The sequence below is a fragment of the Cryptomeria japonica genome, chromosome 6 (assembly GCF_030272615.1).
Source record: "Cryptomeria japonica chromosome 6, Sugi_1.0, whole genome shotgun sequence".
NCBI lineage: Eukaryota > Viridiplantae > Streptophyta > Pinopsida > Cupressales > Cupressaceae > Cryptomeria > Cryptomeria japonica.
Genome location: NC_081410.1, coordinates 193,123,115 through 193,137,844, shown reverse-complemented (window position 1 = coordinate 193,137,844; position 14,730 = coordinate 193,123,115). Strand labels below are relative to the sequence as shown.

General features: G+C 40.1%; 1 protein-coding gene across 1 annotated transcript in view; it reads right to left on the bottom strand.

The window, feature by feature from the left end:
- Positions 1–14,730, bottom strand: part of LOC131076995 (isocitrate dehydrogenase [NADP]) — a 194,499-nt gene that overhangs the window by 139,436 nt on the left and 40,333 nt on the right. The window contains exon 4 of the mRNA XM_058014357.2: positions 14,066–14,103. Coding sequence (XP_057870340.2) covers positions 14,066–14,103 — 38 coding nt within the window. The remainder of the gene's footprint in view (positions 1–14,065; positions 14,104–14,730) is intronic.

Here is a 14,730-nt window from a genome sequence, read left to right as displayed (position 1 = left end):
GTTTTAGACAAAACCTCTCTTTACTTGTGAATTTCAACTTCCTTATTGTATTGTTGATCAATCCTTCTTATGATTATATCACTATGTTAGTGAGGTCTTATTCTGCTTCATGTAAAGTAATCCTTGAATGCTTCCTCCAACTTGATGTTGTCTTGAAATGTGAGTTGCTTATCTTGAATTTGATCTTCTTGGCTTCTCCACGTGACTGGTCTTCCATGCTTCCTTAAATGCTCATCTTTCCCAGCCTTCCATCCTTGCTTCAAAACCTGAAATTGAACATAACTTGAATTAAGGAGAATGAAATAAACCTCAACCATATACATCCTTTATTTAGAATGAAGAAAGAAAATAACACTTTACTAATCACATTTTGAAACCCTTTCAGGTGGAAATGATAATCTAAGCTGATGCTCTAGGTCTGGTTATTGCCCGGATTTCACTTGGATGCAACTTTTGCCTTTGTCTGCTAGAAAATTTCGCACTAATGCCAAAAAAATGAGGATACCTCCAAAATTGAATCAAAACAAACCTCAAGCCTTCGCCTCAATGTCTGACTGAGAATTCACCTTGATCATGGAAGAAGTTTGTCCTAAAAATCAGATGGAGGTCCCCTTATCTCTGCTCATGAAACTCAGTCCTAAACCTGCCGATGAATTCACTCAGGCCTGTACCTCCTGAATTCTCCTTAGAATCTGACTACCTCAATTCAAATATGAATTCGCACCTTTATCTTGTCATTTACTTGTGCTCTTCTTATGATCTGATTTTGAATTTAAATCCCCCCCATGTTTTGTTCATGTGACACATCTTTCACTTCAGAGGCCAGCTTGTTTATTTCCTTAGTCCCACACCTTGCCTTTATATTTTATCGTGGATTTAAGGAGCTTGAGCATGTGTTATAATAGTGAGGTGGATGCTAAAAAAAATTAAATGCCTTAGAGCTTTTTCTCCATCTTAGAATTTGTTGGGGCCCAAGCATGCTACGTGGTACTGGGGATGCAATTCTTAAAAAGATTTTAAAATCCTCACATTAAGGCTTGTGGTGGGGCCCCATAATATATGGCATGGTAGAAAGGAATTAAAGGCAATGAGGTGGATGGAAAGAGGTGGTAAGGGATAGTCACGGGGGTAGGAAGTAAAGAATGGGATGTAGGGAAACGAGGGGTAATTGAAGGTGGATACGGGTTTATAAGAAGTGTTGCGGTGGGAGGTAGTACTTAGGAAAGGGAATAAAGGGGTACGGAAGGTGGTAAAGGGAGTAGAAGGTGATAAGGAAGGGATTGGGTGTAGGGTATAAGGGGTAGTGAAGGGGCTGACGGTAGGTTAGGATGTAAGTTAAGATGTGGTTAGGGTTAGTGAGGGTGAAAAGGAAGGATAGGAGGTATGGTGATAGGGGAACAAATAGTGGATGGGTAGGATAAGGGAGAGGTAGTGGGTAGGAAAATTAAGGGAGGTCTAGAGAATATGGGTGAAGGTAGAGGTAGGTGGAAATGTAGGTGATGAAAGAAGATGGAGGGATAAAGGATGTAGGAAGGTAGAGAGGTGGAGGAGGTGGAAGGTAAGGGAGATGGAAGTGGTAGGATGTAGGAGGTGTAGGTTAGGAAAATGGGAGTTCGGGAATGAAGTTAGGAGATGAGGATAGATAAGTGGGTAGGGAAGCTATGATAGGAAGGGTAGTGGCATAGGATGATTAATAATGAAGGATGTAGGGGAATGTAAGGGATAGTCAGGATGGGATGTAGGTAGTGTTTGGGATAGGTTAAAATGCAGGTAGTAAGGGATGGCAGGTAAAAAGGTTAAAGGATAGGATGGAGGTTATGTAGGTGAAGTGGGTTAGAATATGGAGATGGATGGAAGGAAGGGTAGATGGAGTATAGAAAGGTAGGTACAGGGTGAGATGGAAGGAGAGGTTTATGGATGAAATGTTAGGAAGGTGAGGTGGAGAGGGATAAATGATGGAGAGGTGGAAGGGAAGGTGAGGGTGCATGGAAAGAAATGGAAGGAGATGGGAAAGAGAGAGGGAAGGTAGAAATGGAAGGAAATGGAACGGTGAAATGGTGATGGCAATGGTGACGAATGGAAATGGGTGTGATCGGGTTTGGCCGCCCACTGACAATGCTGGGAGAAGTGGAAGTGATTATGCCTTGGCTGGGCAAAGGAAGTGTTGAACCTCACTTCATCCTTAAGAGAGAGACCTGATCAGCTCCTGAGCAACTACAAACAAAAGGTTAATAGCAAAGACTCGGAAACAACCAATAACTAAGCTAAGACAACTAACCTATAAAGTAAAAAAAGTGGGGGTCCCCATTTGCAATGGAGTGATGTGTGAATATGTCACAACAATACTGCGTTGAGAAATCCTCCTGGTACAACTCAAAATAGCTCCATCTGCTACCTTCACTCCAAAACCTGAAAACTCTTCTAACCGTATCCCATGTTTCTCAACCAACTGCTAGTCAATAAAATTGTGGTTGGCTCTAGTATCCACTAAACATACCACTCATTGCCCTTCCAATATTCCTTTCAACCGAAAGGCATGAAACTTGGGGTATCCTGAAAGTGTGGCCATAGTATCCACTAAACATACCACTCATTGCCCCTGCAATATTCCTTTCGACTGAAAGGCGTGAAACCTAGGGTATCCTGAAAGTGTGGCCATAGTGACATTGGCTGAAGCCGATGCATTAGTTGTACCAAGCTCCAACTGAGGTGTCTCATTCACAAGCTCCTCCTAGTTATCCTCAACATTTGTATCCTGTACATTCTCATCATCCACATCTAAACACACCTCAATCAGATGGGCTTTGCCTTTCCCAATGCATTTGTGTCTTGGTTCCCATGGCTCCTTACATGTAAAGCACAGTTTCTTCCTCCTCAATCCATTTCGTGACTTCTGGTCCATCCTGGGAGGAGGTAGATTACCCTTCTGATGTTTAGTTGGTTTTTGGAAGGGTTTGGAGTTCCTAGGAAAAAATTTATTCTACTAATAGGAGGTGTGTGGGGGAGTAGTGTCTAAATCTAGGGTGATTTGTATAGCCTCCTGTAGGGTCCTGTTGATGTGTTCACTAGGCACATGCAAACTCAGAATAAAATACCATAAGTATCTTATCCTCTCTTGAACAAAATCTTTTGGATGCTGAAGATTTGCTTAAGGATCACCCAAAAAGATTCCAAGGTTCATATATGTAGGGTCACTAGGTGTGGATAAGCTTAGTTGGCCATTGTGATTAATGTTTCATCAAAGGTCATTTATGGTTCGAAAAGATTTAACAAGTGATTGGCAGATGGTATGCAATGAGATTTCTTCCTAAGACTATCAAATGATTATCAAAAAATGGCAAAAGATGAGGGTTTAGAGGAATTCTAAGCTACTCTACAATGAATGGATGAAGAAATGACACAAGTGAAACTCAACTAGTTATAGCATCGCCATACATGAACAACTCTACTAAAACTAGTGCAATCTTCTAAGGATGTTTGAAGATTCTCAAATCATTGCTAACCATAGACACCATCAATTGAATGCATATCAATGATTAAGCAATAATCGAACTTAACACTTTCAAATGTTTCAATTGACCACACAAGGCTTGCTTACAATCAGCAAGAAAGCTACTGGTATGGATAACGAGCTTCACAATATATCAAATGCGATATTCCATCATGTAATCTAATGCTAAAACTATCATCACAAGATTGGCTTGAGAAGATAAAAGAACCATGCAATGAGCTTCAAGGATTGAGCAAAAACACCATAACTTCAATGTTTCATTGATCCAAAAACCAAATAACAACAATTCTTCAAGTCTTTCTCTTGCCACTATTACTCTCTCTTCTACTTTATTGCTATTAAAATCACTACTCTCCAACAATTCTTCTTACTATTAACTTTTACAAATGAAATGAGTGGAGCTTATATAGGACTCCCAAATACAATGAAGGGCCGAGATCAAATGAAGATCAAGGGCCAAGATTTTGCCACCTAAACCCTAATTAGGGTTTGACACAAATGAAAACCCTATCTAGATAATTATCACCATGAATCAGCCAATAGGAAAATAGTATGAGTCAACACGGAAACCGAGGAAGCATCCTCCAATAGGAACGCGACACGCCACATGAGATCATAACAAACTATCTTCTAGAACTTGGTTCCCTTTTTCACGTTCCTTTCTAGCATATTCGATGAATCTAGTCACCATCTCTTCTATCTCAGTCATCGGGATCTCAGGTAGAGATTTCAGTTGCTCTTCCATGTGCATGCCTTCGTCGAAAGCTTTAACGATGGCATCCTCCCATTTAGGTTCCAGCTCTTGAGTTTTGCTTGCCAAGACTACGAACTCTAGCATATCATTAATTTGCTCTTTGGTTCTCATACCATCAGTACCGTAGAAGATAACCTTTATTCTTTCTTGTAACTCCTTGGCCTCCATAACGGTCCCTAGATCAATCTTTCTTTCCAAGACAATCTATGTTACTCCCACTATCTTATCATGGATTCGATGCATTTCATCTTGAACTTGACTACATTCGTTTCCAATTTCTTCGAAGATAATATTCTTTGTGCAAAGCAGGCTACTCCATTGCAGAAGATTCGGTGTAGTTCCTTCTTTTCTTACTTTTTCCCTTGATAGGACCTCTCTTGGTGCCTTCCTTATTACTTGAAGCACTGGGATGATAACATCTCTAGCATGAGTAAATGCTTCGGAGGCCTCTATGAGCACATGAGTTCTCCCAAGGACTCTTATGACTATATCAAGTGTTTGCATGATGCCCTTCATAAACCTACTCACTCTAGTGTATGAATCCTCTATCCATGTATCCATCAACTGTGTTGAATTTCTCATTTTTTCCATGTGATCAACTGACTCCGCGAGAAGCAAGGGAGGTGGTGTAGCTGCTGGACTTTGATGTGTCAAAGGTTGCTAAAATTGTTGAACGTAGTTCCTCCATGCATTTATCTCCTTTTCCAATCTTCAATTCTTCTCTATTTCATCTCTCAACATATCATTGACGGCTTTCACTAAATCAGTCGCATCACCAATGGCCTGCTCGAAGGTGAGTGGACCCAAGTCAATGGTCTCCATATCATACTCATCGGCTGTAATCTCTCCTTCATATTTCTCAACTCTTGGAGTAGCTATTGGCAGCCTTCTTGATCCTGAATCATCTTTGATCACCCTTGACATCTTCGTAGCTTTCCTCTTCTCTGTACTTCTCGAGTTTGGCTTAAAAGACTTGCTATTTCATATGTTTGTTCTTCTTCTTCGACCACTTACACCTCTTGAGCTAGCCTTTCTTTTAACCATTCCGATATAGAAGATCTCCCTTCTTGAATTTGTGCTCATTCATACATTTGCTCATATCTAGGTGGTGAAGTAGTTTCATCATCATCCTCACCGCCATCTTCAATCTCCTAAATGAGACGAGTGAAATCTTCTTGTTTTTGAGATGCCTTCTCTTTGCCTTTTGCATTGTGGACTGTAGACTCAGTTGATTCATTGGCTCCTAACTCAACTTTTTCTCCATCATTAGTTCTTTTGGTCTGGAAGGGGGATGATTCGCACTTGATTTATGCTTCTTCTTTGCGGGTTCCTTTTCACCATGATTTTCCTTCCTCTTTGATCCTCTTGAATGGGATGGTTGGGGTGCGCTGCCACTTGCACTAGCTTCATCTTCTTCTCTTTATTCTTCTAAGTGGAATGTTGGTGTTATATTTTGTTCCATCAACTTTTGGTGTTGCATATCTATCCATATGCAAGTGTACTCCAAGACTGGCTTCATTAACTCCTTCAAATCTTCAGTCTCCAAATCTACCCATTTGAATTTGACTTCCTTATCTTCTGTGGCGTAAGCTCCATGGAGATATTTGCCACTGTCTTGAACTTGATTGGCTACATGGAACAATCTGCCTTCCTTGATGAAACTCAGAGGTAGCCTAGAATACATGTTCTTTTTCACCTCTATATCATTTTGGATATTCATCCAATAGTCTTCAAGATGCCATCGACGCCTATTGTTTCTTCCCAAAGCTTCCTTTACATTGCCATATGGATCAAAGCATTCTCTGATTGTGAATAGATTGAGTGAATGAAATGCTAACTCTCACTTGACATCCTTGGCTACATGAATAGATGGGCATGACTCAATGGAATCTCCAAGTGTGATGGGAAAAGAAACACCAGCTCCATGCTTATGTCTATATGCTTTGATGTACGCCAATAACTGTCTCACCACCTCGAGTAGCACTACTCTATTCGTTGGGTATCACGGCAACATGTAGGGAGGAACGGGAGATCCTTGAATTCTGATGTAGGTGAACTTCGGGAATTGGATGAACCATGCACCATATTGCTCTACCAACACTTGTGCTTCTGGAGAGAGTCTCTGTTGTGATCCACCCCAAAACAGCTTTGTGACATGCATAGTGAATGCATCATTCACCCTCCTGTAGTGTTGTTTTGGTGGATGTTTAAGTTGTGGCTAACATTCATACACCTTGATCTCTCCAAGTCTCCTTCCAACTACGCCTGTATACATGAGTCCTGGATACTCAAAATTTCTCGCAATGGAGTATATGACGTAGGAACTCATATAGAATGTTTTGGTGCGCATTAATCTCCTTAGTTGCTTATCAATACTATTGCTAATAAGTCTTGCCCAATTGATCGCCTTCTTGTCGTGGGTGACAGTCTCAATGTAGTAGAACATCCATTCCTCAAAGTACGAAGACTCAAGTGCACCAACCAATTGATGAAGTAAGGTGATGAAGTCTCTATATTCATCATTGAAGTCTATCCTGTGCAGTTTATCAGGCCATCTGCTTCTCCCTCCTCTACTCTTCTTCAACCAAAATTTGTCGATGATCTTTGCACAAACATCAAGGTCATCATCATAGGCTAATTTAGCTCCTTCTAAGGTTATGTAGATCATTTCCTTGGCCTCGGGTACATGAAATGTCTTGCTGATTGTTGTCTCTGATGTTAGAGTATTCGGGTATTTACTTGATTAATTAAACATTATTTGTTTAATTATTTAAGTTCCCTTTATCTCTTTTACACTTAAGCTAACTTTAGGTGCATATAATTAATTATTATGTGCAAACCTAGGTTTTCCCTTTTAGGGTTTCTTGACCTTTTAAAGGTTGAGTTCTTTCTTTTCATTGTATGAAGAAGGATTATTATTGAAAATACATTTTGGAGATTATTGAGCTCTCATCTTTTGGAGCATATTTTTCCTGTGTATTCTTTCCTTCTGTGATTTGCTTCATTGCTTCTCCTTGTAACAGGTTTTTCAGCTTGCAGAGATTTTTTTGAGCTCCTGTGGTGTTGTATTTTCTCAACTCCTATATGGTATCAGAGCTTCAGATTTGCAGCTACCTGTTCTTGTTTTGAGATTTTTGGCTTTGGAAGCAGATCTGTGGTTTTAGGAATTTTTTATGTACCTAGGGTTTGAGCTTTTTTTTTTAGCACTTTGGACCTAAATGGACCTCACCATCATGCTCAGAAGGCCCGAAAACCCCTATGGTCATATAAAATTTGACCTATTTTGGTTCCTGAGCCTCTACGTGAATTTTTTTCTCAGATCCAGGCCGTACGGCCCTGGCACACAAATTGAGAAAAAAAATTTTAAAAAATATTTTGCCTTTTTACAGCATGCAGGCCAAAATTTGCTTGTAAAAAAAATTTCTTAAAAAAAAGCAAAAGGCGAAACAAAAATCAAAAAAATAGGGTTTTAAAAATAAAATAAAAAATTTCGAGTTTGTGGGTACCGCAGGGTACCGAACTAACAGGCCTGTCAATCCGGCCTCTGCGGCCCCCACCGGCGGCCCCTCCGGCCCCCACCGGCCGCCGCCTTCAGCCCCCGCCTTCTCTTCCCGACGCTGCAGCTTCCGATCCCCGCTTCCCGGCACCACCACTGCTGCTCTCCCCGGTCCCGCCGCCGCTGCGACCCCCTCCCGGCCTCCCCACCTCCTCGCTACCGCCAGCCACTGCTAGCTCCCTAGCCGCCGCTTCCCAACGGCCCCTGCTGCCGCCCGTCGGAAACCTCCCCGCTCGGCCCAACCTCCTCCACCGCCCGACCACCCAGTCGGCTCCACCGCCCACCGGAAACCGCCACCAGGAACCGCTCCGGCCACCTCCCGCCGCCGCAAGCCTCAGGCGCCGCCCGGACTCAACCGCCCAGCCACCGAGGAGCCATGAGGGGGTTGATATATCTTGTGTTTTGTTTATTTTTATAAAGTGCCATCATGCATTGTTTACTTGGAATCTTGCATATCTTGTGCTTTGTTGTACATGCACTATTGATCACATGCCATGAGGGGGTTGATGTTTGCCTGTTGTTTGCCATCTTCCTTTGTCAAGTGAGTGTTCCTTCCTCAACATTCGCCTCATGATGATGTGTCTCAGCACCTTTGATGTTCTTGGTTCTTCGTCATGCAGTTTTTTTTGCCTGTCCTTTTCAGTGTTCCTGTCCCTCTCCCACTTCCGCATTATGGGGAGGTTTATCCTGTTGGTTCTACTGCTTTCGTGGTTCGATTGATCAGCTCTTCAAGCTTTGGTTTCTCATGCCATGTGTATCTTCGATTTCAGTTGTTTTTGCCTTGTTTGCCTCCTGATTCGAGTAGTGTCATTTGAGGGCACTCATGCAGATTACAGTCTTCTGTACCTGGTCATATTCTATTTCAGTGGAGGTTCTTCAGATCAGTAGTTATTCTTCGACAGAGTTTGCAGGTTCTTCATGCTTCAATGGTATTCTTTTCCATCTCTTTTTGGAGTAGAGTTTTGTTCCCATGTGGTTTTCTCTATTTCTCCAATTCATAGAGATTTCATTGTATTTGGGTACCTGATCAGGCCTTGTTGTCGGGACCCATCTTTATTGCTTTCAGTAGTTGTTCTAGGTTTTAGCTTCTCCCTAAGTCTAGCTTAAGGGGGGTGTTAGAGTATTCAGGTATTTACTTGATTAATTAAACATTATTTGTTTAATTATTTAAGTTCCCTTTATCTCTTTTACACTTAAGCTAACTTTAGGTGCATATAATTAATTATTATGTGCAAACCTAGGTTTTCCCTTTTAGGGTTTCTTGACCTTTTAAAGGTTGAGTTCTTTCTTTTCATTGTATGAAGAAGGATTATTATTGACAATACATTTTGAAGATTATTGAGCTCTCATCTTTTGGAGCATATTTTTCCTGTGTATTCTTTCCTTCTGTGATTTGCTTCATTGCTTCTCCTTGTAACAGGTTTTTCAGCTTGCAGAGATTATTTGGGCTCCTGTGGTGTTGTATTTTCTCAACTCCTATATCTGAGAGATATGCGAGCACCTTCCCATCCTTTGCCATAATTCTCCTTGATTCAAAGTCAGTGTTGAGCACAATCCACGATGAACTCGTAACATTGCACCGCGGGAGGAAAGCCAACTACGTTTATGAGTCCACTTTTAATCATCTTCTTGGCTATTGTTGAAGGTTCATTGATGAATGATGGGTGGTGAAACTTCTTGGTATCGAACTTGCCAAGATGAGTGTCTCCAACTTTGCTCTAATTCGATGAGATCCTACTCTCGAATGCACTTCCCTTCATATCTTTCTTGATGAGCACTTGGCGAGAGAGAGTCTTGTTTGGTTTGGGAGCCGCCATCTTTCACTTCAGATTTTACTGATTTCACCTTGCTTGAAGACTAAATGATGATAAAAAATCTACAAGAGTTGGGTGAAGATGAACAAATTCGCCCTCCAAAGGATATACTTGCTGATCTTGGGCTGAATCTGCTGCTGATTATTACCCTTAATCCTGCAGCTTAAATGGTTAAATTTGCTTTGATAATGATTGAATTCTCCTTCCCTAATGAATTTCGCTATCTTGAATTTAGAATTCGCTAATTGCTCATGACCAAATTTGCTGTTCTGCTCCTGATTCTGAGATGTTTTAATTCAAAGTGATGTTGAAATGAGGATTTCACATTTACCTTTATAGGCACCTAAGGTGAGTGGATGTGTCTTTTACCCTAAGGCCGACTTTGCCGTGAAATAAATTAAATCAAAACTTACCCTAGCCGACTTACCTCTAGATCAATTTTAAATTTGTTTTGGGTGCTCAAATCATGCATTAATTGATTTTGAAAACATCATATGAACTTCGCTCCATTTTGTCAACTCATGAAGTGCACTTCGCTCTCAATTAGCAACTCATGAAGTTCATGTTGTGTAAAATTTGCTCCTCCTTGATTCATGAAGTTTGCTCCAATCCTTCAACTCCCGAAGTAAGAACTTCGCTCCAATCCTTCAATTCATGAAGTAAGTTTTTTGCTCCAAGTTGAGAGATCATGAAGTTGATATTCATTAAATTTGCTTCATTCCTTTGATTCTCATTTTTTCCTAAGAAGGCTTGAAAGTGTAATCTGCTCCAATCTCTCTATTCATGAATCTCGCTCTTAACCATCAACTCGTGAAGTTCATGTTCACTCTCATAAGTGAATTTGTGAAGTTCAATTGAGAAGTGCAACTCATGAAGTATAAAATTCGCTCCAAAACCCTTGAACTGGAAGTTCGCTCCAATCCTCCCACTCATGAAGTTATAAAATTGCTCCAAACCGGCATCTCATGAAATTCATTTGGCATTGTATCTACTCAAGGCGATCATCCTTCATCTCTAACTCAACTTCGCTCATGTAGGATTGCTCATGCATGTTCATTGATGAGATTCGCTCCAAGAAGTGAAGTCATGAAGTTCGCTCCTAGATGACAACTCCCGAAGTTCAAGTTCACTCCAAAGGGTGGAATCATGAAGTTCGCTCCAAAATGATGACTCATGAAGTTCGCTCCAAAATGATGACTCATGAAGTTGTGTTTTCCAATTCGCCTCATCCATTTATACCCAACTTCACTCTTAAAGAAGTAGATCGCTCCAATTTGTGAGATTATGAACTTCGCTCCAAAACACCAATTCATGAAGTTGTCAACTTCGCTCCAAAACCCAAACTCATGAAGTTGTGAACTTCGCTCCTCTTGGTCAAGTCATGAAGTTTGTATTTCGCTCTAACTTAACAATTCATGAAGTAGAGGATTTCACTCCAAAAGTCTAACTTATGAAGTTCGCTCTTGAGTGTTTGATCACGAAATAAGCACTTGTTAAATTCCCTTCACTCTTCCACTTTCAACATGAAGAATTTTGCTCCTAATGTGCAACTCTTGAAGTTCGCAAGGAATTGCTTGAACATGAATTTCGCTCCAAAAGTCAAACACATGAAGTTTGCTTCAATTCCTTAACTCATGAAGTAGGAGATTCGCTCCAAAGCACAAAGTTGTCAAGTTGTCAAGTGGTTTGCTCCAAATTGCCCAAATATGAAGTTCGCTTCAATTTGTTAACTCGTGAAGTAGTTTGTATTGATCATCTTGCATCTTGATGAAATTGTAAAATTCGCCTCAAATATGCAACTCATGAAGTTGATTCTTGATTTCTCCAGCATGAAGTGAGAGTGTTCACATATTTCTCCATTCTTCCAATCATAGGCCCATCCAAGTGTAGTACTGCGAACCGTATGGCCTCATCTTCTGGCATCGGTTTCGGGGAGAGGAAAATATCCAATTTGTGCACCCAAGCACATGCACTAATCTTACCACTGCCATCAAAAGGAGATAAGGTGATCTTACTAGTAGCCCGATTAAGTTCAGTATTTTGTTGTTGTCTAAGGCCTCTATCATTACGATTTCTCATATTATCCCTGTGCTACATACAACACTGGTGTAATGGGAAGGCATCTCTAACATGTTCCACGAGACGTGCCCACTCCTCATTGGCTGCCATAACCATATGCTAAAATGCAACACCCTCCTATGGGTCTACAGGGGGAGGCTCGTCTCTACGAAGGAAACAGGGCTGCATAGGTCTGTCCACTGTTCAGGTACAAGCCCTGTCATGTCTAGGTGAAATAGATGCACTGCCCAATGATGAAGGGGCCCTACTACTCCCACAGCTGGCAGCTACAAATACAAACCTGTCATGCCTATCCCTCTGGCGTCCCAAGTCCAATCTCTCCAATGTGTCTTGGAGTCTGTCAAGTGCCTGAACTATCCTTAGCTGAGAATTTGCCAGAGTTCTCAACAACTCATCCAGGTCAGGGCGGTTTTGTCTCTCCTCCTGTCGAGGACCTTCTAGAATATGGCCCATGTCAAAATTCAATTGTGCCTGAGCTCTTCTGTGTGTATAATATCTGTAAGGGCAAACTTTACCCGTGTGCATAGAATTTTATCAGAGGACCCTCAGGGTGGCAGGAGCATGCTCTGATACCACTGAAAGATTCCCTTTCTGTCCTGATCTGAAATTTTCCGATTTCCCACTTGCTGATTAGGGTTTTAGGGGATGTTTTTTGGTGCTTTCACTTGTGTTTTGTTTCCAGGAATTTTGTTTAGGTTTAATACTTGTTTTGTTTTCAATGAAGGAATGATTTTGAATGCAAAATATAAGAAAAGAAATGACTGATATACAATTTCGGAATTCTGATTTTTATATCAGCAAACAATAATTTTCAAATTTGGAAGATTTAAGTCATTAGAAATGCATTAGGCATACCAGAAGTCCAATGCCATGCCTGGAAATGTCTATTTTATTGATGGATTTGAAAGAATTCACAAATTAGGAGCACCCAGGTAGTTTCAGCTCCTCCAATGTGCTTTATTTGCTTCTACTAAAATTATCTAAAACTTTTATTGAAGAAATAAGAAAATCTGCTACAGGTTCTATCAGGCTCCCAGCAAGATCACTGAATTTGCCTAATTTTCCACAAAGAATTGCTGATGTCAATCACATATGCTTAGATAAGTCTGATAAATCACTTTATTTGCTGATTGCTAAAGCTGACAATGAATTTCCTTCCTTTTCCTAACCCTAGTTATTGTTGTATGAACAAATTGACGCCATGGCTGCCTCCAAACTGATACAGCCTGCTAGGAATGGCCACGTGGGTGCTGGAAATGGTTGTGGCTGCCTTTGGTTGCTTCCTAAAACTGATACTCTTGCTGCTATAGGTCTGCAATTGCTGATACAGTCTGATTTTTGTAGCCCAAACAGGAATTCTGGATGAATTCCTCAGTTTTGTGACTTGGGGTTTTGTCCAAGTTCACCTGACATTGAGGAAGTTTCATTCCCCAATGTAGACCTGCTGCTTTTCTGAGTTTGCAGAGCTCAAATTCTCAAAGAATGTTGAAAAAATGAATCATCAAATGCAAAAAACGAAAGCCTTCAACACTTTTTATCAACCTCCAGCCCTGGACGTCCACTTTAAGGTTCTAAATGCCTTCAAAACTTGGAATATTCTCCCTCTAGGCTGTGTCCATGCTTGAGGGTCTATTACTCATTGAATTTTGTCCACCTTTTTAAAACAAACTTGCCTAGATAGGCGTGCCAAGGTGACTTAATGATTTTAAGTTGAAATTTAATAATTCTCCTTTATAAAATTACTTTTATTAAATATTTATATTTTTAGTATAAAGTAGTTTTTTAATGAAATATCATAAAGTACATATGAAATAAGCTATCCAAGGCCAAAAATGGCTAAGTATGAATCCCCCTTGGTAGCACTGACATCTCCTATCCACTGAATTCCACCTGCAGAGATGGATAAAAGGTAAACCTCTGGTTCTAAATGATCTACTAAGAAAGAGGGGACATTAAATTCCCCAACCTGCTCTTTCTCATAATGGTGGCTTTACTCCTTTCCATCAATGTGAGTCGACCAAATTTCAACAAAATGGATCAACTTCTTACCAGTCACCCCCCAAACCACACAAGAGAAATCATATTTTAATGTAAGTATAGGACATATGCCCAAATGTGATGCCTTTTTTCTGTAAATTTTTTGCAAGAAAATAACGAGTTATAATTTTTTTCATAGGCTAGGCCTGTAATATTCTCAGGAACAACATAGAAGAACACTCTTGCCTTGTCAAAAGCATACAAACCATATGCTTATAAATTCCACTTAATTTTCAACATGTAATGAAGAAAACAAGTTTAGCATAGATAATCAGAAAAGTTAGAAAGGACCTAAAAAGTCAAAACTTACTTACCAGGGGTAATTGTTGCACACTTTACTGCCACATTATACCTGCATTAATAAAATTTGTAGCAATTATTACGTTAGAAATTTATAACCAAAATTTCTTTTTATTTTCAATTGGAAGATTCTCAGGTATCATTCAACAAGATAAATGCCACAACTAAAAAGTGGGACTCAAAGAGAAGTCAGAAGCAGTTAATCTCTTAAATAAATGATCAGCATTGTTACCATCTTTAGAAACCCATATTTGTATAGGAGAAGAGAAAATAACAAAAAATAGAGAATTTGAGAAAAACTAGATAGCCTGATTCAGGAAAAAAGTGTACATGCATATTTGTATATTGGAAAAATACTATATAACAACTTAAACGTACAAAAAATTGAGTGGTGGGCTATCCAAAGCATTTAAATTGGTATTATCTACAAAAAGAATCCAACGGGATTTGTCTATTAAAATATTTGATGTTATTAAACAATAGAGCGAGAGATCTATATAAAGAATTTACAAGAGACGATGTTTCCAAAAGAAACAATCGTAAACTAAAGCTGAAAATAGAAACTAACTGAAGAGGACTAAGATGACCACTAAAGAAACATTCCAATATTCTAATACCCTCCCTTAATGGTCATCGTTCTAACTACCCAGAGAAAAACAGAGAAGGCTGCCCCCTTCTT